The sequence below is a fragment of the Eurosta solidaginis genome, chromosome 3, assembly GCF_040869045.1.
Source record: "Eurosta solidaginis isolate ZX-2024a chromosome 3, ASM4086904v1, whole genome shotgun sequence".
Taxonomy (NCBI): Eukaryota; Metazoa; Arthropoda; class Insecta; order Diptera; family Tephritidae; genus Eurosta; species Eurosta solidaginis.
The window spans coordinates 157178310-157204064 of NC_090321.1; the positions used below are offsets into that span (position 1 = coordinate 157178310).

At 39.9% G+C, this 25755-nt stretch overlaps 1 protein-coding gene and 1 long non-coding RNA gene across 3 annotated transcripts; one reads left to right on the forward strand and one right to left on the reverse strand.

The window, feature by feature from the left end:
• Window positions 1-420: 420 nt before the first annotated feature.
• On the reverse strand, window positions 421-2736 carry LOC137244456 (uncharacterized). 2 transcript variants are annotated; one of them, XR_010951016.1, is made up of 3 exons: window positions 1577-2736; window positions 1330-1516; window positions 421-785 (listed from the first exon to the last, which is right to left on the reverse strand). It is a non-coding gene; the product is annotated as an uncharacterized lncRNA (long non-coding RNA). The 2 variants fall into 2 exon arrangements; XR_010951015.1 differs by having other exon boundaries at window positions 1330-1523.
• Window positions 2737-3980: 1244 nt separating this feature from the next.
• Window positions 3981-5710, forward strand: LOC137246036 (uncharacterized). Its single transcript, XM_067777152.1, has one exon. It carries the CDS (start codon window positions 4109-4111, stop codon window positions 5708-5710), a length of 1602 nt encoding a protein of 533 aa, XP_067633253.1. The 5' UTR covers window positions 3981-4108.
• Window positions 5711-25755: the final 20045 nt, after the last annotated feature.

Below are 25755 nucleotides of genomic sequence, written 5' to 3' on the forward strand. Positions count from 1 at the left end.
ACTTGCCGGGAAAATACTCAAAACAGCATATTTCTATTTCCCATACAAACGTTTTCTAAATAAAATGGAGAGTCAATTTCTAATTTATTACCCCTGCATAAAGTTCAAATTCGCGTGCGCGTTGGAGGATCTAATATCGCGTTCTGAAACTCGACAAAAGTGAAAGTGAATCGCGAACGCGACAAAATTGCATAGTCTCAAAATACATAGTACATAAATAGTGGTCGGCTTCGAGAAACTCAATTTTAGCTAACTTCAGTTGTTAAACTGTCTGATTATTTTTTTAATAATACGCATATTGTCACTTGCGAAGCGAATATATTTGGCGAGTCGAACATATTGGCGAATTCACATCAAATTTGCATTGTGAGTGGCGAATGAACTTATTCGACTGCAATGTGTCATTGCCATTCAAACAAATTTAATTAGTTCATCCGAATTTGACGTTTCTGTCATCTGTTTTTATTATTTATTTGTGCACAAACAGAAATGTAAAAAACAAATTTATTAAATAGTAATAAATAAAGTTAAAAATGTTTTATAACGTTGAGCTTTTTTCCGTTATTACCCGGATTATTGGTTCCACGCCCGTTATCACCCGGATTATTGGTTCCAAAGGACTGTCCTGTCGGGTTAGCGGCTTCTTGGAGGTTCAGTAGCTCATTCACGGATCTATCTAGCGCAGATAAACTTCGCTGGGCGTACGGTCCTCCTACAGTGGCTACGGTCTCGCTGCGGTTTGTAGAAAACTTTTTCTTAAGCTTCAACTTATAATCTAACCAAACCTAGGACAAATATATTGGTAAGTATGAACTGACACGCAGAATACAATTCAGTTACTACTAGAGGCCTGCACGGATACGATGGTTCGGGTTATAACTAAGTAAAGCTTCTGACAATTATCACATTGCCAGTTACTTTGGAAACTTGCATCGTGATACCGTACGGTTACTTTTGAAACTAACTGGTCAAGTATCTTATCGGGTATTATCAGAAAAATAGTAGGCGGTGGCTCGGAGCTAGGATCTAACCAAACCTAGGGCCCATCTCTGCACCCTTCACAATGCCAGTAACATACCCGAGTAGATACATTAGCAGGTAAAGCTGCTTTACTCGAGTCAATTTCCTGGTAAATTTTCTCAAACAAAGTGCCTACTTGTATATGATGGTTGAATTGAGTTGGGAGTCAAAAAAACCATCAGTAATTCGACTCGTGTAAATCAGCCTTAAGTATCAAAAGTAACTCCAGTCAGTAACCGTTCGATGCTACGATTCCACGATTCTGTGATGTATACTTTTGTATTATTCGTGCAGGTATATTCTTCTTACCTTGTTCCACTCGCGCCCGTTACGTATTGGAGGACCTATGGAGTTAAGATCCGTGGCGAAATGGTCCCACAATTCTGCCCTGCTCCTCCTGGTCTCTCCAAAATTCCCCATGCCTCTGGCGACGTCTGGATTATTTTCCATCAGCTCGACCAGCTTTTGGAATTGCTGCGGCGTTGTTCTTCTCATTCTGAAAACTTCATTTATTTAAACCAATAAATAACTCAATTTAATTTAATGAATTACTCACTTTTATTTATTTATTCAATTTATTTACTTTTTTCAATTGAAAACATTCAAATAAATGCCAATGCGTCCTTTTCTATTTTCAAGCGCGAACAAAATAAGCATTCGACAAATTTTGACAGATTTGGCGAAGCGAATATGATTTTTTCGCTTGTAGCAATTCGACAAATTCATCTTCGTCACTCATTCGACTTTTTTTTGCGAATTCGCTAGCGATTCGCATCTCGCAATTCGAGACCGCGAAATTCGACAAAGTTTTCATTCGCTTCGCAAGTGACAATATGCGTATAAGACTATAAAGAAATCGAAAGATAAATCTTAAGTTTTGTCACAAATTAAATTATAAATCTTAAGTTAAATTTCTGAACGCAATCATAATATTTGACATTAGATTTGACAACCAACTAATATGTCAATCCATCCTGTAGCATTTCAGAGCACGGAAAAAAGTATTACGATATTATATCTATCTTTGTGGCTACGTGCGCGAGAACTTTCTTTACTTTGGTGATCCTTTGTGATAGTGACATTCCAAGTAATGTGCTCTTTTACTGCTAAATGAGCGGGAAGTTTTCTCACTTTGATTAATTACAATTTACGATGCCGAGGAGAAGACGACCTGACTTAGGTCGTCGTAGTCAATCAAATGTGCGAAGAGCTACCTCACGTGCTAACCGCACTGATGACCAGAGACAGACAGATCAAGAAAATAGTCGTATTGCTATGTCAGAATTGCGTTCTTTAGTGAGTGACAATGTAGGAGATAGGCTTAGAATGCAACGAGTTCGTGCACATCAAACACAACAACAGCAAGCTAGATATAATGAAATTGAGCGAATCCGCAGACGCAGTGCTCCTGTGATTCTTGAACGAGCTGCATTCCACTATGATCCGGCAATTGATTATTGTGCCGACAAATCGGTAACAATTGGGGAAATGAAAACAATTTGTAAATATTGTAAGGCGTTAAAATACACTGGTGAATCTACTGGATTATGTTGTGCTGAAGGCAAAGTAAAATTGCCACAATTGGTCCCACCACCAGATCCTTTACGCTCTTTAGTTTCTGGGATTAGAAATGATTCTAAGCACTTCTTGACCAACATTCAGAAATATAACAACTGTTTCCAGATGACATCATTTGGTGCTACACATATTATACAAGACAATTTCATGCCCACTTTCAAGGTATTATATAACAATATTTTTTTATATTATTCAAGTTTGTACTATATCGGAAATAATTAATGGACAAATTTTAAAAAATTACAGATTCAAGGACAAATTTATCACTTACTGGGAACTCTGTTACCACTACCTGATGCAGATTATCAATTTTTACAAATTTATTTTATGGGAAATTCAGATGCGGAAATTAATAATCGTTGTGCTCACAATCCAACAGTGAAGAGAACCATTGTCCAACAATTACAAATGTTTCTTCATCAGTATAACAATTTAGTAAACCTGTTCAAAATAGCATTGGATCGGATGCCATCTGATAGCCATAATATTATTATTCGAGCTGACAAAACACCTGCCGGTGAACACACAAGGAGGTTCAATTCACCTACCATTGATGAAGTGGCTGTTGTCATTGTGGGAGAAAATTTACAATCTAGAGATATTGTGCTTCATCGTCGGAATAGTGATTTAAAACGTGTATCTGAAACACACAGGAATTATGATGCACTACAATATCCTTTGATCTTCTGGAAGGTGGAAGATGGATACCATTTTAATATCAGAATGGTAAATCAAGTAACAGGTAAATGAATTGAACAAGATTAAATAATATTTTTAAATTCAATTCATCTAAGTAACAATTTAAACCTTTATCATTTTTGATTGCAAGTGCTGAAACCAACAAAAAAGTTAGTGCTATGAATTTCTATTCATACAGACTCATGATTCGTCAAGGTGAAGTAAATCATATTTTGATGTGTCAACACTTTTTCATCAGTTTGCAGTTGACATGTATGTCAAAATTGAGACTGAACGATTGACATAAATCCGTTTGAACCAACGACGGCTACGGTCATAGGAATACATCCATCTCCGCGATGCTATAAATGCTGATGGCAATGTGAATAATGTAGGAAGAATGACAATTTTGCCAGCTACTTATATAGGAAGCCCACGCCACATGCATGAATATGCTCAGGATGATTTGTCATATGTTAGGCATTATGGCCGCCCAGACTTATTTGTTACATTCACATGAAACCCAAAATGGTCCGAAATCGAGAAGGAATTACTACATAGCCAAACACCAGTTGATAGACATGACATAACTGCCAGAGTTTTTAAACAAAAATTAAAATCTCTCATGAATTTCTTAATAAAGCATTGTGTGTATGACCGAGTCCGTTGTTGGATGTACTCTGTAGAATGGCAAAAGCGTGGATTGCCACATGCGCACATTTTAGTATGGTTAGTGGACAAAATAAGGCCCGATGAGGTTGATTCCATAATTTCAGCTGAAATTCCAGATGAAATAGTTGACCCAAAATTGCATGCAGTAGTTACCAAACACATGATACATGGACCTTGCGGACATTTCAACTACAACTCACCCTGTATGGTCGACGGTAGGTGTTCCAAGCGATACCCAAGAGACCTGCTTGCTGAAACCATAACGGGAAATGATGGATACCCATTGTATCGTCGGCGATCAGTTGCGGACAGTGGGCGATCGGTAGTTGTGAAGGTAAGAGGACAAAATGTTGATGTAGACAATCGTTGGATTGTGCCATACTCGCCAATATTGTCCAAAGCTTTTGAGACTCACATCAATGTGGAATATTGTAATTCTGTGAAGTCGATAAAGTACATATGTAAATATGTTAATAAAGGTAGTGATATGGCTGTCTTCGGTGTAACCAATGCAAATGATGAAATATCACAGTACCAGATGGGTCGCTATGTAAGTAGCAACGAAGCTATTTGGCGTATCTTTTCATTTGCGATCCATGAAAGACACCCTACAGTAGTCCATTTGGCAGTCCATTTAGAAAATGGTCAACGAGTTTATTTTAATGAATCTAACGCGGCAGACAGGGCGGCACATCCACCGTCGACAACATTAACAAGTTTCTTTACAGTCTGTCAAACTGATGATTTTGCTCGCACTTTGCTGTATGCTGACATGCCACGCTATTACACATGGAACGCATCATCGAAATCGTTTCAGCGTCGAAAACAAGGAACACCAGTTGAAGGACATACAAATGTATTTGCTTCAGATGCTCTGGGTCGCATCTACACAGTACATCCAAATAACGATGAATGTTATTATTTGCGGTTGTTGTTGGTGAATGTTCGTGGTCCGACATCGTTTAAACAACTGAAAACAGTTAATGGACAGCTGTGTGCGACTTACCGTGAGGCATGTCAACTATTAAATTTACTTGCGAACGATTCGCACTGGGATGATACGCTCAAGGATTCCGTAATATCTTCGTCGCCGCATCAAATTCGTACATTGTTTGCGTTTATCATATCGACATGTTTCCCTTCGAATCCAAAAGATTTGTGGGTTAAGTATAGAGATGACATATCTGAGGATGTTTTGCATCGTGTGCGCCGTCAAACTTTGAATCCTACACTACAAATGACTGAAGAAATTTACAATGACACATTGATCATGATAGAAGATATGTGTTTATTGATGGCAAATAAAGTATTGTCGTGTTTGGGAATGACACCACCCAATCGTCATATGCACGATGCATTAAACCACGAGTTGCAAAGAGAACATCAGTACGACATTGAAGCATTGGCCGAAACAGTTCGTACAAATGTTCCACAATTAAATCAACAACAAAGAATTGCGTACGACACTTTGATAGAAGCTGTGAACAGTGGATCTGGTGGAATTTATTTCCTTGATGCTCCCGGAGGAACCGGAAAAACGTTTTTAATTTCATTGCTTTTGGCGAGGATCAGATCGCGAAATGATGTTGCTCTAGCGTTAGCTTCATCTGGAATAGCTGCAACTCTGCTAGAAGGCGGGCGAACTGCACATTCTGCCTTGAAATTACCACTAAACATGCAAATCACCGAAACACCAATTTGCAACATCGCCAAAAATAGCGCAATGGCCAAGATCCTACAGGTATGCAAATTGATTGTTTGAGATGAATGCACAATGGTCCATAAGAGGTCACTGGAGGCACTGGACAGAACGTTGAAAGATCTTCGTGACAACCAAAATATTTTCGGTGGGGCCATGATTCTGTTGTCAGGTGATTTTCGTCAGACTCTTCCAGTTATTCCCCGATCAACCGTTGCTGATGAACTAAATGCATGCCTAAAATCATCATATTTGTGGCAGTACGTAAAGACACTCCACTTAACAACTAACATGCGAGTATTTTTGCAACAAGATGAAACTGCAAATGTGTTTGCGAAGCAGTTGTTAGACATTGGAAATAATAAAGTTGCAGTGGACACCTCGACCGGATTCATCACATTACCTACAGATTTCTGTCACATCACAGACTCAAAAGTGGAGCTTATTCAGCGAGTTTTCCCAGATATAGCGCAAAAGTTCAATAACCATAATTGGCTGGGTGAACGAGCAATATTAGCAGCGAAAAATAAAGATGTCGAGGATCTTAATGCGACCATTCAGAATTTACTTCCAGGACAGTTGGTTTCCTTCAAATCAGTCGACACCGTAATGAACCAGGATAACGTAGTCAACTATCCCACTGAGTTCTTAAATTCACTGGAATTGCCTGGATTACCACCTCACAATTTGCAGTTGAAAGTAGGATCAGTTGTCATCATGCTGCGAACATTAATCAACCTCGACTATGCAATGGAACAAGACTGGCTGTGAAAAGACTGATGAATAACGTCATTGAGGCGACAATCATAAAAGGAAAATACAAAGGAGAGGATGTCTTGATCCCGCGGATACCGATGATTCCAACGGACTTACCATTCGATTTTAAACGCTTACAATTTCCAGTACGTCTGGCCTTTGCGATGACCATAAATAAATCGTAAGGACAGTCGTTAGAAGTTTGTGGAATCAACTTGGAGTTTCCCTGTTTCGCGCATGGACAATTATACGTCGCGTGTTCGCGCGTCGGAAAACCGTCTTCTTTGTTTATTTACGCACCACAAAACAAAACAAAAAATATAGTTTATGAGAAAGCTTTAAATTAATTAACAGACTGTATTTTAACAGTGTGTGTCTGTGAATATCAAATTTAAACCTTATAAATAGCCAATATTTCAGGAAAACTCTGTTTTCTAAGTAAGCAACATGATGTATCGAAAATAATAATAAAACTTCATGATTTATTCAATAAATGCTTTTTTATTAAATACGGATTCGATTTGTTTGTTTTAAAATCATTTTATACAAAAGATTAGGTCTTTTATTTATCGATGAGGCAGTACGAAGTCTGCCGGATCAGCTAGTTTTTCATAAAAAATATATAAAAAATAATAAAACTTTTTTTCCACAAAAGTTATATTATTTTTGTAAACTGCAAAAACATATATATATATCCACATATATACATGAATATTGCGGAAATTTTCTTACCGTTGGTTTTACTGCAACTTTTTTGCAACCAAAAATTGGTAGAAAATATTCCGCTATACCAATAGGCAAAATCCGCCAATTATATATATATATATATATATGTATACACATTTCTAGTGGTATTTAACCAACAAAAAATTGCAGTTTACTTGCCTACTCAAACCCACTGTGCAAGAACAACATCGGCAAAAACTTCTTCTACAGCTGAGTTTACCCCGTTGTTCGCACAGAGCGTTGAACTTGTCGATACAGTTCAACTTCTTCCAAGTGATTTTTTCTTGCTTGCCAGCATATATAAAAATCATAATATTCATACGTACATACTTACACACATGTACAAATAATTTCAAGTTGCTTTTCCAACATTCCTATTTCTCCACTCACAGAACATCATACGTGTTTACTCACACGTTCGAGTCGCTCTTCCAGCGACATTCTCCCAGCACATATAGCTACATTAGCAACGAGAGCTGTGTACTGCTGATCAAAGTTCTCAACCTCTCTCATATTTGCAAGTTTTTCATCTTTCTTTGCTGCACTCTCCCAACAGTGCAATCAAGCGCACTCAGCTTCACAAAAAGCGCGACATTAAAGCGACGAAGAAGCGAATCAAAACAAACTCTTCTGTTTGTAAACATAAACAGAGAAGCTCATCTGATTCTCGTGCATACGTTCGCACAAAACAAATATATACATACATACGTTTGTATACTGCGCACGTACATTTGTACTTATTCTGGCGTACAAAACTAAGTTTGAGATATTTTCGTCCCTATAGGAACTTTTTAAAAAATATCCCTACAAACCTCAAGTATTATTATTTTCTAATATATACATACCTATATATACCAGTAATTTACAAATACACGTTTATTTCCACACGTATATTTACACGTATATATTAGTGAAAAGTGTTTGTGTTATTTTTTTAAATTTTATACATTTTGTTTTTACAAAACATTATACATACTACTAAATTCCGAATTTCGCGGATTTAAATCATTTAAGGAACGTCCCGTTGTCCGTGCTTGACTCTATTGTTCAAAAAAAAAAAAAAAAAACACAAACACCGCCACCAATTACCAATTTAAATTCCCTTTTTTAAATTTCTGTGGCACGAAGAGTTTTCCATCTTCGAATTTTGCGAACGTTCTCTGAGCGGACAAATATTTTATTCGTTTTTTTTTTTTGGTGAAAACCCAAAAGTTTGCATAAAATGCCTCCCAGTCCCTCAAAAATGTCCGAAACCGGGACAAAACCAAAAGGTGGCCCAAAGGAAGAAACGGCCAAGGAAAGGTCAACATCCCCTCGCCGGAAATCCAAATCAGTTGACCCATCCGCGCAAAAGTTCATCGCGGAAAGTGACAATCTGATGATATACTGTGCAAAATTCAACGAAGCACCGATTCAGGATCACACTGAATCGTATCTCATGATAAAGGACAAGTCACTAGATGATTATTGGGCACGACTTCAATCGGTTTACGATCTGGTATTTTCGAAACCAGACGAAAGTTTCCCTGAAGACTTCAAGAGTTCAGTACAAGGCAAACAATGCGCCTGCCTTGATACGTATGAAGTGACTAAAGCAAAGATTGCCGATCAACTTTCGTTGATCAAAATGATGGCAACGCCGAGTCCACCACCCCGCATGGAACAACCCCCGGCTGAGGCAAATATTTACCTCAAAGTCCCAGCATGCGACACGGAGACCTTTTATGGTGGCTATGAGGAATGGCCCGCTTTTCGTGACATGTTCACAGCGGTGTACATTAAACACCCAAGGCTCTCCCGTGCTCAGAAATTGTACCATCTCCGGTACAAAACGCAAGGCAAAGCCGGCTCCATCGTCAAACAATATGCGTTGAGCGATGATAACTTTGACCTTGCCTGGGAAGCTTTACGGTCACGATACGAAAACAAGCGTATCTTGGTTGACAACCAGATAAAATCCTTACTGACTCTTGCCACTATTCCATCCGAAAACAGTGAGCAACTTCAGAAATTGCAAAATACAATCAACAACTGCCTATCCGTCCTTCACTCCCAAGGAGTTACGACAGACAGTTGGGATCCGATTCTGGTGTACATTTGTTCATCAAAGCTCCCCGAAACAACCCTGTCACTTTGGGAACAATCTCTCTCTTCTCAAAGAGATCTACCCTCATGGTCACAAATGAACGACTTTCTCACCTCGAGATATGAAGTCGTTGAAAGGGTCAATAGGCTTCAACCAAGCAAACAAAAACTAGTCGCTCATCAAAATTCTGCGCAAAACAGGTCCTTCAACAGGACGCAAACCCTTGTGGCAGAATCTAAAAAGGAAACTTGCCAATGTTGCAACTCCCCGCACCTTATTAGATTCTGTCCACAATTCAAGCGAATGTCTGTTCAAAATCGGACAAAATTCGTAAAACAAGCTAAGCTGTGCACAAACTGCCTTAGCAGCACTCATATCATCAATGAGTGCACGAGCAAGTGGTCATGTTCGACATGTCATCAACGGCATCACCACCCCGCGAACGAATGCACCAAACGTGCAGCACACAACTGCTGAATCAACACCTCCCGTTCGACAAACGCAGAATAGCTCCGATTCTAGCGAGCTACCGTGTTGTTCAAAACACGCACCGGTTCAATCATTGCATGCAGCCAATGATAACCAAATTCTCCTTCCTACTGCTATGGTCGCAGTCGAACACGAAGGGGAATTATTTCAACTGAGAGCCCTTATTGATCAGGGCTCGGAAAGAACTTTCATTTCCTCGAAAGTTCAAAAACGGTTGAAACTTCCATTCGAACATTCAAAGTTCGAAATCTCTGGCATGGGTGGACAAGTCGTACAAAAGTCCTCCAAGCTTTGTGCTTTGACACTGGTTGCATCCAAGGCCATGAAAAGGATAAAGGCTCATGCCATTGTGTTGCCGCAACTAACAACAAATCTACCAACATCCACCATTAGTCGCAAAATCTGGCAGCAGTTCAAACTCCTTGAGCCCGCTGATCCCAGTTGCCACATGTCATTGGCAGCGACATACTTCCACAAGTTCTGCTGGAAGGTATAAAAAAGTTGTGCAATAGCATACTTGCGCAACAAACCATTTTTGGTTGGATTCTCAGTGGTCCAATAACTGAAAATGTTGTGTCATTCTCGACACAAGTCCAAGCGTCAAACGAGACACTCAGTTCTCAACTGAGAAAATTTTGGGAAGAGGAGGAAATTCCACAACCTCCACAGATATCCCCCGAGGATCAAGCGTGTGAGCAGATATATGCAACAACCACAACACGTGCACCAAACGGTCGATACATTGTGCGACTTCCATTCAAGGAAGAGTTTCCTGAAAAACTCCCCCTCGGGAAATCCCGCCCGGCTGCTCTGCAGCAGTTTTTCAGCATGGAGCGATCGCTTAAGAAAAAGGGGGAGTTAGGTACAATGTACAACAACGTGTTGCAAGAATATCTCGACCTTGATCACATGGAATCTGCCGACCCATGCGAAATAACTTCAAGTGGCAAGGTCTTCTCATTTTACTTGCCACATCATGCGGTAGTCAAACCAGATAAGGTCACCACCAAAGTTCGTGTGGTTTTCAACGCCTCTAAAAAATCTGGGTCAGGAAAATCCCTGAATGACGTGCTATACACTGGTCCAACTCTCCAACCAGATCTCATGCTACTAATTCTACAGTGGCGCATGCATAAGTATGTGTTCAATGGAGACATTGAAAAAATGTACCGTCAGATCCTTATACACGAGGACGACAAAGATTTTCAGCGAATCCTATTTCGCAAATCGGCCAACTCCAATGTTAGCGATTTCAATCTAAAAACGGTTACATTCGGCGTCATTTGTGCACACAATCTCGCTATTCGTACGTTGCATCAACTATCCGATGACACGAAAGCGACATTCCCGTTGGCTGCAACAATTCTCAAGACGCAAAGTATGTCGACGACATCCTATCCGGAAGTCATACCATCGATAGCGCCACTGAATCACTCGTTCAAGTGATAAACGCCCTAAAATCAGCTGGTTTCATACTAAAGAAACTAACGGCTAATCACCCGGCCATATTAGAACAGTTTCCGAAGGAGGCTCTTCTAGACTCCAACTTCTTAAAATTTGAGAGCACTTCCAATACCAAAACTCTTGGCATTCGATGGAACGCGCTCACGGATAAATTTTCATACACCATGCTGCCGGAACACACCCAAAATGCGATCAGTTATGATCCAGGCCAAGATGCTTCTCCAAGAAATCTGGCTGGATGGAAGCGATTGGGATGAAAGCGCCAAACCCGCGACATTATCAAAATGGCAACATTTCGCAGAAAATCTGCCAGATATTTGCCACATCGAAATCTCTCGATGGGTTAATGTCGTTCCAGGGCAAGACACCCAAATCCACGGGTTCTGTGATGCCTCGGAAAAAGCATATTGCGCAGCGATTTACATCCGCATACATGTGGGCAACCAAATAAAATCTTCTCTTTTGGTTGCGAAAGGCAAAGTTGCCCCCATAAAAACTGTAAGCTTACCCCGCTTAGAGCTATGTGGTGCAGTCCTACTCGCAAAACTGGCTTCAACTGTTCGAAAACAGCTCGACTTACAAGCATGCAACATATTCTTATGGTCAGATTCTGATTGTACTAGCCTGGCTAGAGAAATCTCCATCGACCTGGAAGACTTATGTGGCCAACCGTACCTCTCAAATTCGAGAATATCTTCCCTGCGGCACCTGGCGCCATGTATCTAGCCAAGACAACCGTGCTGATCTTGGCACACGTGGTTGCAAGCCGCATGATTTGATAGGTTCTTCACTTTGGTGGCACGGACCACAATGGCTTTCTTGCCACGTTTCGGCATGGCCAAAGCCGAAAGCAGGTAGCGCTTCTCCACCCGAGAAACGCAAGGTCGAAGCATATCACGCACTCGAGGAAGAGGACGATATTCTCCAACGCTTCTCCTCATACTCTCGAGCTCTCCGTGTGATTGCATACGTGTTCCGCTTTGCGAACAATGCCTGCAACAAATCCAAATCGGTGGCAACAACACATAATCCCCATCTGACGTACAAAGAGTTGCAACATGTGAAAACGCGGCTTGTGGCAATGGCAAAATCTCGCCATTTCGGGGCGGAAAGAGCGCCTTACAAAACAATATGCCAATAAGCAAAAAAAGTTCCCTTCTGGCTCTTGACCCATTTCTGGATGGATACGGGCTCCTACGTATCGGTGGAAGATTGGAACATTCTACAATGCAATACAACGAGAAGCATCCAGTAATCCTTCCTCCGGATTCAAGGCTCTGCCAGTTGTATCTGGAGTTTTTACACCGCCTGCTTCTTCATGCAGAAATGCGGTTAATGCTCCAAATGGTGAGGCAAGAGTACTACGTACCAAAACTAAAGCCTCTTATAAAGAAATGCATTTTTCAATGCAAATCTTGCACGCTTTTCAAACAGAAAACGCGCGCGCAAATAATGGCAGCTCTACCACCTGAGCGCTGCAATTTCTCACTCCCCTTTTCCACAACAGGAGTAGACTTTGCAGGTCCATTCCAAATAAAAGCATCGGTTCTGAGGTCGACCACTATCATAAAAGGGTACGTGGCTGTATTCGTCTGTTTTTCCACAAAGGCAGTACACCTCGAGCTATGCTCGGATCTTACTACTGAAGCCTTTCGCGCAGTATTCGCCCGATTCGTTGGCAGACGAGGTTATCCCTCAAAAATGATGAGCGACAATGGTAAAATGTTCATTGGCGCTCAGCGCGCACTCGAACGCGACTTCGTTAAATTTCTTAACGAATGCTCTGCGGACATTGTGCAGAAATATGCCCCCCCAGGGAATAAATTGGCAGTATATTCCACCCAGCGCCCCTCATATGGGCGGCTTGTGGGAATCCGCAGTAAAGTTTTAAAACCCACCTCAAAAAAACCGCTGCATCCCACAAGTTTACTCTCGAAGAATTCACGACGCTGTTGGTGCGTATGGAAGCAGTTCTCAATTCTAGGCCTCTAACCTCACTATCCCAGGACCCAGCTGACTTCACAGCGCTCACTCCGGGTCACTTCCTTCGAGGTGCACCGCTATTAGCCATTCCTGAGCCAAACGCGAAAGACCTCTCCTGGATAAATCGGTGGGAAAAACTCAAATCGCTTCATCACCAATTCAGTCGACGCTGGAAAGAGGATTATCTGAAGGACCTTCAGAAGCCCTATAAATGGCAAACGCCACAGCGAAATCCTCAACCAGGCGACCTTGTCGTAATTAAAGAAGATTCGCTCCCACCCACCGAGTGGCGTCTGGGACGAATCGAGAACGTTCGCCACGGACCTGACAACCATGTTCGGGTTGTAGAGGTTCGCACCCAAAATGGGCTTGTCATGCGCCCCTTAGTTAAACTGTGCTTTCTTCCAATGGAGCACTCATCGAGCACAGCGCTCTAACTTATATACGTTTCCCCTGTATAATTAAATTTCCGTATCATCCGCTGTATCCAACTACTTCTCGTTTCTCTGTCTGCTCTTATACTTCCAGGACGACACCCATCTGGCTCCCACGGCAGAGACCGACAGCTGCCTTCAGTGTCGGCTCTGCCTCCACTACCACGCGCAGCGGACAGATCGAAGAAACCAGCGGCAACCCCCAACAACAACAACAACAGCCAAGCGCACGATCACGCGCACCCCACAAGGCCTGCCAACGACGTAATATAGCCAGTCGCGCCTCAAATACCACCATCCGCGCCTTGCAGGAACTGCAGAAGGTCCTCAAAAGCACCTCCCTGCAGGGCGGGCAGGATGTTTAAGCCGCCTCCATCCCCATTAGACGGCGGCAATTCCTATGCGCAGCCGTGCGCGGCGAATGGAAAGGCGCCAACGAACACCCACCACTGCCATCGGCGAGGAACAATATTCCATTCGCTAGTCAAGCATTCTTACTCGGCAATCGCGGATGCGCTTCTTTTGTATAGTTACATACACAACTTTTATATGAAATTCTTTTAAATATATGTGTTTATTTCTGAAGTTTGAAATTAAATTATGATAATTAAAGCAATCGAAACTGTGTAAAGTGAACTTGAAAAATTATAACGTTTTCGAAAAAACTAAAACAGAGCTTTTTATTTAGTGAAGTGGTGCAGCGAAGAAAGACCAAGTGAGTATTCATTTCTTCATGTGCCTCTCTCGGAGATCTTTGCCAGCAGCCTCTTACGTAATTGATAATTTTTGTCTTGCATCAGTAAATTATTTTGTTGACTGGGAGTTACGATGGATGCTAAACTTAGTTTCAACCTTCATATTATGACTACTGCCAATAAGGCTAGAGGTGTTCTATCATTCGTGAAGAGATGGTCTAAAGAATTTAGTGACCCTTATGTAACCAAAGCCCTTTTTACCACATTAGTTAGACCGATACTAGAATACGGATCAGTAGTCTGGAATCCACGATATCAAGTTCATGCAGATAGGCTTGAGTCAAAACAGAAGCAATTTTTACTTTTTTCTTTAAGGAATTTTCATTGGGACTCTGCATATAATCTTCCACCTTATACTAGTCGGTTAAGGCTTATCAATCTTCCAACTCTCGCTAGCCGTAGAGAAATGCTAGGCGTATTATTTATGGCTAAACTACTGAGCTTCTAGCCCCTTTCTTTTGAACGAAGTAAACTTCAATGTCCCATCACGAGCGTCAAGACATTACAAACCTCTTCTTTTGAGGCAGTGTAGAACTAACTTCCAATTAAATGAACCTTTCCGGTGTTTGTGTTATGATTTTAACTCTCACTCGAATTCATTTGATATAACGGATTCACTTTTTACTATAAGGAAAACTGTCCTATCCTATCTTAACTCGTAACAAAATAAAAATAAAAAAAAATAAAAATCTTTATATGCTAAATCCTTAACTTATTTAACAATTTACTATATGTATAATTTTCTACTGTTATGTATATAATACTCAGCTGATGATTTTTATTATGTAGCTGAGCAGTTTTAGATCTCGACGCTTAACAAACCTCCGCCTATCAACAACTCGGCAAAAACAAAAACAAATCCGTGCGTCATGCGGATGCGCCCCTCGTGTCGATTGGGCGGGCTTTGGAGGGTATTAATCCGTTGGGTTTATTATTATTATAACGACAGCCACAATATAGTACATGTAAACACCGAGATGCATAACACACTGAGTATGCTGACAGAGGAAAATAGAACATTAAAAGAAAAGGTAAATAACTTAGAAAGCAAGTTGTATTGGAGAGAGCAGAGAGAGTGCGGTAATGCTGTAGAAATTACTGGCATCCCACAACAAAACTGCAGCAATGCAGAAGCTTGCGTGCAAAAAATTATCGTTGATGCTCTGGGAGTCTCAATTTCACCAACTGATATTGATCACTGTGTAGTGAAAAGCATAACAAACCAAAATGACTCATCGCGCAATCGTGATATTATATGCGTGTAGTTCTCTTCTAATGAAATCAAGAAAAGAGTAATGACAGCTAGAAAAACCAAAGCACGTAAGCTGACTTCGGGCCTCTTCGACCATTCCACAAACAACAGAATATACATAAATGATGCTACCACACGTTATACTCGAGCTCTGTTTATTGCTGCGTATAAGATAAAGAAAGAGAAACGCTACAAATTCTAATGGTTAGGGAAATCCAGTTTTCTGTTGAAAAAAGATGAATATGAGAGGGTTGTCAACATCAGAACATTCGATGACTTAAAGTTAGTCGCTGATTAGCTACTTTGTAGCTCTTTTATTTTATTTTAAATCTTTACTCTTAAGAGTCGTATCTAATGTTCGATGACGTTCTGATAAATGATAACCCAATAATCGCTAGTAAAAATATTCAGCATAGCTCGACCTCAGCAGGTAATAACGATTTATTATTTATCCATCAGAATATAAGCAGCCTTAGGCAAAACTTTGATGTATTTGTTAGTTATACAGATGCCTTGAGTGTCCAACCAGATGTAATGTTTGTGAGTGAAATCTGGATTTATTCGTATGAAATAGGTGATTAATAGTATCCCCCATTATAGGTTCTATGCGAATGCAAATGATAGCTACAGTGCAGGAGGTGTTGGAGCATTTGTACGCGAAAACTATGATTGTACTTCATTAAGTATTAGCTTAAATAGTGCTGATTTATTAAAACTTACGTTAAACCCCAAAGGCAAATAATTTGTCCTATTGGGAGTATATAGACTCCAGTCTGTACCTACTTCTGCTTTTCTTGACAAATATTCAACTATCGTAAGCAATGAAAAAGCTAGCAATTTTTTTGTTTTAGGCGATTTTAATTTAGACCTTCTACATCATTGCATACTAACTGATGACTATTTGGCATTAATGGCTGAAAACGGTTTAACATCATATATTAATGAACCAACACGAAATAACTCAGGTACTTGTATTGATCACGTTTTTTGTCGCTTTAACGCTTCTCAGTGTAGACTGTTGTAGTTTTAATATGGACTTACAAGTGACCGATCACACGATGACCGGTTTACAGATAAAAAGAATTGCGTTAGGCAAACCAAATCTAAAGTGTACTCGTAAATACCTAACTAAAGTTAACTTTACCAAGTTGAACCTAAAGCTACGTTTTGAAAGTTGGGCTACCGTATACGCTGAAAATGATATATCGCTAGCTTATGACGTTTTCATAAAAACGTCAAAAGCGCATATTAACAATTGCACTTATACCTTAAGCCTCTCAAAGAAAAATATTAGATTTAACCCTTGGATCACCCGGGATCTCTTAAATAAAATAAAGCTTAAAAATAAATTAAGGAAAAGGTGTGCTAAGCGTCCCGGTAATGCAAGGCTTCTGTGCCGATACAATAAAATTAGTAAACAGACCAATAAGGAAATAAATTCGACACGTGATAACTTTTTTCGTAAAAAACTTGAATCAGCAGTTGGCAACTCAAGAAAAGAATGGGGCGTCAACACTATTCTAAATAAAAATTGCATTAAGGGTAATGAGCCAGTTGTATTGCGTACTGAAAGTCAGCTAATTTGAGACGCTGTAGAAGTAGCCGACAAATTTAACCAACACTTTACCGCGATTAGTAATCTAAGTTCACGCAGCTGCGATTGTCAGTCTCCACCCTCCTTTAATTGTACTCAAAATAGCTTCTTTTTTAAAACAATTTCAATCTTTGAAATTATTAAAATTATTAACACATTGCAAAACTCGAGTTCGTGTGGTGAGGATGGTATTTCAAATATACTACTCAAGAGAATATCTCGTAATATAGTTGATATATTGAAATACTTATTCAACGCCAGTATTACTCAAGGGATTTTTCCTGATATCCTTAAAAGCGCTGTTGTTATTCCGATTTTCAAAAAGGGGGACAAGAGGGATGCAAACAACTATAGACCCATATCGCTACTCTCAGCTTTATCGAAAGTATTTGAAAAAGCAGTCAAAAAAAGAATTTTAAATTTTCTAGACAATTCAAACTTTTGCAGTCCTATGCAGTCTGGATTTCGTTCCGGTTTATCAACAGAAGACGCTCTGCTGAGTTTCTGCACAAATATTTACAGAGCTCTAGACGGTAAAAGAAACTGCGCCGGCCTATTTGTTGATAAAACAAAAGCCTTTGACATGGTCGATAGAGATATTCTCTTGGATAAAATACACCATGCAGGCTTCCGAGGCTTTATTCATAACTGCTCTAAATCCTATCTTTCTAACAGAATACAAAGAGTAAAATTAGATAGCAGTTACAGTAGCCCACTGTTTGTAAATCTGGGAGTACCCCAAGGTTCTGTTCTTGATCCAATATTGTTCCTAATATACATCAATTCAATATTTTTCCTGCCATTTAAGGGCAAACCCGCTGCGTTTGCAGATGATTTGGCCATTGCGTACAGTACAATTAACGTACATGTGACGATTAACTTTGCATTTGCTGAAAACTTGGTTTGCTTCATACAAACTACTTATGTATTTTAGCCATGTTGCCAAAGAACTACCTAGCTGTGATATTATATTTCATGCGAAGGATGCCTTCGTTTTAACTTACACCATATGGAGTGCACTCAGAATGTTTCGATAAGTTCTTTCGATTGCAATATTCAATGCAGTGACAACTGTTTCAGAGTTAATGTTGTTGAGAATTTTAAATATCTTGGTATAATAATTGACAATCGTGTGAATTGGTCTGCGCACATCCATACATTGAAACAGTACTTTCTCTATACTACTAGGCAGTTCTATCGTCTCAAAAAGTGTTGCACTGTATCTACTTTAAAAACTGTTTACTACGGCATATTACAATCGAAACTTCAATATGGTATCAGCTGCTGGGTTGGCGCCTCGGCAAATAAACTGTCACAAGTTGTAACGATTCAAAAGGGAATTATTAGACGTATCTGTAGTGCAAACTATAGATCTCACTCTATGCCGCTTATTAGGAGACTGGATATACTACCGTGCCGTCATTTGTATTTATATTCTTTATTCGTTCAGGTTACTTGGAGAGCTTTCCCTCAGAAGTCTATAACTTACGTAGGAATATACTTCCAACTGTACAAATTGCGTATTCTAGAACGTCACACTTTAGAAGCTTTTATATCTTTACGTCGCGCAAATCCTTCAACTCCCTTCCTAACACTGTACAGGTTATTACAAAATTTAAACTTTCAAAAAACAGTTAAACTGTATCTGCTTGGACATAATCATTATGAACTGGAATCGCTGCTGAGGGCGATATTATAAAAAATATTATAAAAATTATTTTACCTGAAGTTATTTTTAATACATTTTTTAGTGTATTAGTAACTTTAATGTTTTAAGAAAATATTTAATGTACACCCCACACAAAAACAGTATATCATTATTGAAAATGGCATTGGTACTATATATAATAATAAATGCCATCTACCTTTCTTAAGCTATGTTATAGTTAATGTGTTGAATACAATATGGAAATTTAAAATATGTACATAGCATTAAGAATATGATTAATAAATGAATGAATGAATGAATGTATTCCTGCTGCATGCCAGTATATGTGATTGGATACATAAATATGTAAATATGTATATAACAACGCCAACTACAAATAAGTATATGTACTGTCAAAGAGGATAGATATAATAAGAGCCGTCACTCGTTATTTTTTAGGCATTTACTCGATGTAAACTGTGATGTAGTCGCTACTTTTTTTTTGGGCGAGATGTTTATAAATGTTTTCTATACATTTTCATGGGGTATTTGTGTTTATTTTTCCAACTGTATTTAATTAATTATTTAATTCTCTTTCCAAAAATCACGTTTGCATAAAGTGACAACATCGCAAGGATAAATGGGAGGCAATTCAAAAATGTTCCTCATAAAAAAAAAGTAGCGACTACCTCACAGTTTACATCGAGTAAATGCCTGAAAAATAACTAGTGACGGCTTTTATTGTATCTATCCTCATTGGTACTGTAACGAATATAGAGAAATCCTGTTTCGGGTATAAATTAGTTAGCGAGGAAGAATGTGAAGAAGTTCATCAACAAAATGATAAAATGGTAGAATCAGAGCCTGAAGTAATAAATGTATGTGATAGACAACAGATAGGTGAAAAATTAAACAACATAGAGAATGAAGGTAGAATAAGAGTAAATGATAAGAAAGCTATAGAAAATGCTAGAAGGAGGTTATTTGCACAACATTCCAAAGGGTCGTAAGCCATTCGAGGTAATATATGTAGAGCATTTTGGTCCTGTTGACAATGGAAGAGCGAAGAAGCACTTATTAGTTATCATTGATGCCAGCACAAAGTTTGTGAGGTTATACCCGACTAAGAAAACAAATACTAAGGAGATAATAAATGCATTGAGGGAATATTTCCGTTCATATATAGTTTAAAACGAGTAGATTCGCCCTGCACCAGCTCTGAAATGAATCCAAGTCAACGTGAAGGAGGTTCCGACTAAACAAGTCAGGGGCGAGTATGTTTTTTTACATCATCCGCATACATAAGAATAAATAAATAAATAAATGTAAGGCGCGATAACCTCCGAAGAGATCTAAGGCCGAGCTTCTCTTCCAATTTGCGTCGTGCTCCTCTTGATTTTCCCTACAAATTGGCCGGACGGGACCTACATGTTTTATGCCGACTCCGAACGGCATCTGCAAGGCAGATGAGTTTTCACTGAGAGCTTTTCATGGCAGAAATACACCCGGAGCGCTTGCCAAACACTGCCGAGGGGCGACCCCGCTTAGAAAAATTTTCTTATAATTGAAAAACATTATTTCTAAAATTTTGATGTTGCTTTGTCCGGGAGTTGAACCCATGGCATACGGTGTGATAGGCGGAGCACGCTACCATCACACCACGGTGGCCGCATACATAAGAGCCCGGGAATTTTTAAGTATTAGTGGTAAGTCATTTATGAAAAGCGTAAAAAGCAATGGGCTCAGATGGCTACCCTGAGGTACGCCAGACGTTACATTAATTATCTTAGATGCAATATTTTTATAAAAAACGATTTGAGTCCTGTTTGTAAGGAGCTTGCGAGCCATAATTATAATTCCTTCGGAAAACCTACTAGGTCGAGCTTGTGAATCAGTAGCTTATGGTGGACTGAGTCGAAAGCTTTATTAAAATCGGTGTATATCACATGTGTTGTTTAGACAGGAAGATAATAAAGATTTGCACATATGTTGAAGCTGGCATGTAACTATTTTCTCGAAGATTTTAGGGATAGCTGAGAGCTTAGCAATACCCCTGTAGTTTTCAATATTAGACCTACTACCTTTTTTATGCAGGGTAATAATAAATGTCTGCTTCCAAATTGAAGAAAATATCGCTGAATTCATAGATAATCGATATAATTTCAAAATCGGTTCCGATGAACTCATAGCGCAGTGCTTGAGTACACAACCGGGTACACGGTCTGGCACGGAGAATTTGTTGTTTAACAGCTGAAAGACTTTGAAATACTGTATTGTAGTCAATTACAGGATTCAGAATACATTTGAACTATTTATGCAATACGGATAATGACTTGATTTTATACTGTTAGACGAATAGGTTGACCTAAAGAATTCAGCGAATAGTTCCACAGCATCATGATCAGAGCTGGAAGATCTACCACCGTAGGAGAAGGAAGATGGAAATCCCGAAGTTTTTTTTTTCGAATTAACAAATCCATAAAATTGCTTGGGATTACGGAAAAAGTTATTTTACAACGGGTTAAGTAGCTCTTATAGCTTTGTTGATTATGGAAGTGAAAGTTTCAACGAGCACTAAATATTTTGAATAAGCTTCGGATGCCCCAGATCTCTTAAAACGCTTATAAAATCTACATTTAATGTTTTTTAGTCTCACCCAGAGAACCAAGGTGGCTTATTAGTTTCAACGCTAGCATAGTTAACAGGAACACAGTGTGTAAAGAAGCTGCTGAGCGATCTGTAGAACATAGACGTTGCAGGCTCGATGTCATTACACGCATAAAACTCAGACCAGTCATGAGAAGCAATCAATTCATTTAGCAAAGCGAAATTGGTCTTATGAAAGCATTTGGAGCGAAGACAAGTTATTCTTCTACCTTTAGCAGGCATCTTAGGCTGAACAATGTCATCTTATGCTGAAAAATTAACCAGGACTAAATCCAACAACTTGTTGTTCCACCAGTTGACCACATTGTTTATCTGTAGGAGAGACATATCAAGCAGTGAATGAACGAAATCATGATGAACGGTGGGAGTCCAGAATATCGACTCGCTAGAATTAATCCATTTCACTATGGTTAAATTAAAGTCACTAAGAACAACAATACGATCATTATCACGCATCTGAGAATGCAAGCTCTGGATAGCTAAACTATGGCTGATATAAACATACATATTCGACCGAGGCGGTATATAAAAACAACAAATAAATAACAACTCCTATGATATACACGATTCTACGGCAATAAGGACACCACCTGCTCTGGAAGTAAGATCACATCGATAAACAACATATTTATTGCAGAAAGCTCAGAAATAAAATTATCATGCTTTACCCAGGTCGGTGCGTACACCAAAGGCAAGTCGGTAGACACCGCATTGCATAGGGTGGTAATAAGCATAGAGAAATCCCTGGAATACAAGGAATATGCTCTAGGAGTTGCCGGGGCTTTCAATAATGTTTCTAAATGGGCGATTATGGATGGCCTTAATTACATTAAAATACATCCAGCCTTAACCAGATGGATCGGCTGCATGTTATATTGGAGGCAGATTACATCACAATGGGGATTGCACGAGGCCACGAAATCAGTGAACAGGGGAAGGCCGCAGGGAGGGGTGCTATCACCTCTTCTGTGGACGCTGGTCATCAACCAACTGCTCAGGCGATTCGATGAGGGACCCGTAAAACATCGGCTTACGCAGATGACGTTGAAATTGTCATAAGTGGAAAGTGCCTTCCAACGATTAGTTCTTTGATGGATCGGCCGCTTCGGGATATTCATACCTGGGCATCTAATGTCGGGTTGAAAGTCAATGCGGAGAAGACGGATATGGTCTTGTTTACAAAGAGGTACAAGGTCCCAAATTGGACCAGGCCTAAGTTAGGAGGGGTGACCTGACAGGAGAAACCTTCACAAAATATCTAGGAATCATCCTAGACAGTAAGCTGTCATGGAAGCTCAACGTGGAGGAGAGGATGAAGAAGGCCTCAACGGAACTTTATGCATGTAAAAGAATGCTGAGGTGTACGTGGCGCTTATCGCCGTCACCTTCTCATTGGGTTTTACAGCGGTTGTAAGCCCTATTCTATACTATGGAATTCTTGTTTGGTGGAAAGCCACACAAAAAACCACATACCTCAAAAATTAGAGGGGGTATGCAGACTACCGATGCTTAGCATTACGGGAGCCCTGAAAACAACCCCGACGGCTGCACTGTATGCCATTCTGCACATTCCACCTGTAAACGTGGTAGGAATGAACATAGCGTTAACAACTGCAACCAGGCTAGGTGCCTCGGGGCAGCTTGAGCGCCGAGCATACGGCCATAGTAGTATAGCGTCATCAATCACAAGACGAACCGACTACCTGATTCCCTATCTGCGCTTCGAGGGAGATCTTAGGGCCACAATAGAGGCGCAAGGGTGCGCCAATGGCGAACGAGGCGATCCATTTGTACACAGATGGTTCCAAAGTAGTGGAAGGAGTAGGGTCTGTGGTATACTGTGCTGATCCGGAAATGAGCAGATCCTACAGGCTGCCGGATTACTGTAGCGTTTTCCAAGCGGAAATATTAGCCGTAACCAAAGCAGTAGAAACCCTGGAAGAGAATAGCTTAAGCTGCAACCGTGTTAACTTTTATATTTACAGTCAAGCAGCGATTAAGGCAATAATCTCGCATAGCACGGCATCTAAATGCGTGTTAGAGTGTAAGCAGTCTCTGGAGACAATCGGGACAGGGAGAACCGTAAATCTATATTGGGTCCTAGGGCATATGGGAATAGATGGGAATGAAAAAGCGGACGAACTAGCTAAAAAGGGCGCATCCCTTGAAGCTTGCTCCGTAGACGTCCCAATTAGACTGGGAGAGATTAAGCGAAGGCGAGAGGTGAACATGATCGACCAAGCGGGAAAGGCGTTGGTGGGTTCAAGCGCGGGGCTGTAAAGTGTCGAAGATTATGTGTAGGTCTTACAACCTTAGACTAACAAAGTTGCTTCTATCATTAAAAAGAGAGGACTGTAGACTCATGACGGGTGTTCTGACTGGACTGGACACTGCCTTCTGGCGTCACATGCCTTTAAATTAGCAGATGTAGGAAATGCGGGTTGGAGGAGGAAACGATCGAGCACGTTCTGTACTCGTGCCCTGCACTTGCCAGGCTAAAACTTCAGCTTTAGGAGTGATACAGCTGTCAGATCTAGAAGCAGCAAGTGGCTTAAGTCCTACGAAGCTTCTAGTATTTGCCAAGAGGACGGAGTTATTTTATAACATACATAGGTCATGGGTTTTGATAGGGATTTTCAGTTTGGTCGTTAAAAACAAACTTCTGGTAACACTACGGAATCAATCAGTCTATGTGAGGTCCTCATGGGCCGGTCAGTTCAACCTAACCTAACCTAACCAGGTCTCTGTAAATGCTATCACTTGAGCTGTAAAAGCAAAACTATTAAGAAAAACAGTACTTAATTTCGAGCGTAAGTCGCGAACGTTTTGATCATTTATAGTTAAGCTGAGCGAGTCTAAATTCACGTATGGTGCACCGTTAAGGTATTGGCAATTAAGTTTTTTGACCTTTTGGTGTGTAAATGTACAACAAAATGTTCTGGCCAAAAAGATTGAGCCAATATTGTATCGACAAAAGCATCAAGAACCGATATTTTAAGAGGATACATCTCTCTCGGATTTTAAGCTAAATTTAAAGATATCAATATGAACAGATGTCGAAGATTAAGTTTCGAAAGAATGAAATTTTTAATATCATTTTCCGTCAGCAAAGCGTGCAGCCTTGAGACAAAAATTGATCTACGAGGCGGCACGGCAGTCACAGTCCTAGGGGCATCAGGGTTCGCTCCACGAATGTCAGATCCAGTTTGTGAAGACGATGCAGGTATAGTTAAGGCGGTGCGGCGGAACTAGCAGCAACTTTTTGGGAGTTATTTTTCTTATTAGGTTTCTTACCAGCACCCCCAGCAGCAGCATTAGTAGTGTTAATAGCAGCAATAGTATTTCCATTGGCAGTTGCAGACGTTAAGCATTCGTGTTGACTTTAACAGCGGATTTGGATTTAGCAAGAGCGTAGGCATTCGCAGATTTTTTGGCAATGCCATTAGCATTCAAATTAACAGCAATCTTATTAGCAGCATCAACAGCAATAGCAGTATCGGCAGCATTGGCATTATCTAAGACAGCTGGAGCCGCGATCTGATGGGCGTAAGACATATTCATAATTTCACTATAAGAGTTAGCAGTTGTTTAAGTGACTTAAACTATGAACATTTTTCGTTCGTTTGTTTCATTAGCCATTGAGTGTGTTTGTAATTCTCAACTGGTTAGTGAAATATTCTAAAGACAGTTTACATTTTTTATCCCAAAGGGGGTGTTAGAAATGGATACGTGGCTTAAGCATATTAAATAATTTTTTGTAACTTTCCTACTTTGTAATACAACCCTGTTTAAGTATAGATACTGAATTCTAAAAATTTGGCTATAACAGCTTCTTCGAGCTTCACTTTTCACGAATTACTAAAGAGGAAGCACGAAGAAGTAAGTATAAACGAAATTAATTGTTTTAAAATTGGATTTTGTAATTAATATAAATATTTGAGAGATATTAAAACCGACGCTTTACTATAATCAACGTGTATCGTGTTCTTAATATTTTGGTGCTAATAATCAGTTGCCCGCAGCCAATACCTCAGAGCCCGCAGTGCTCGCCCCAATGAATACATACAAGGTGTAACAGGCGCATAGCGACCTCTCTCAAAACAATAAAATAATATACAGTACACTAAAAATAACAAAATAATATAATTTAAAAAAAAAAACTATTCGCCCGTCGAATCACCAAAGCAATGTAGACGATGGCCCACAGTTATTTACAGCAGTATTAGAACTTGCAAAAACAGGTGATCGGTCGAA

Coding starts and splice junctions, on each gene's coding strand:
- LOC137246036 (XM_067777152.1), top strand. CDS start 4,109: ATGATACATGGACCTTGCGGACATTTCAACTACAACTCACCCTGTATG.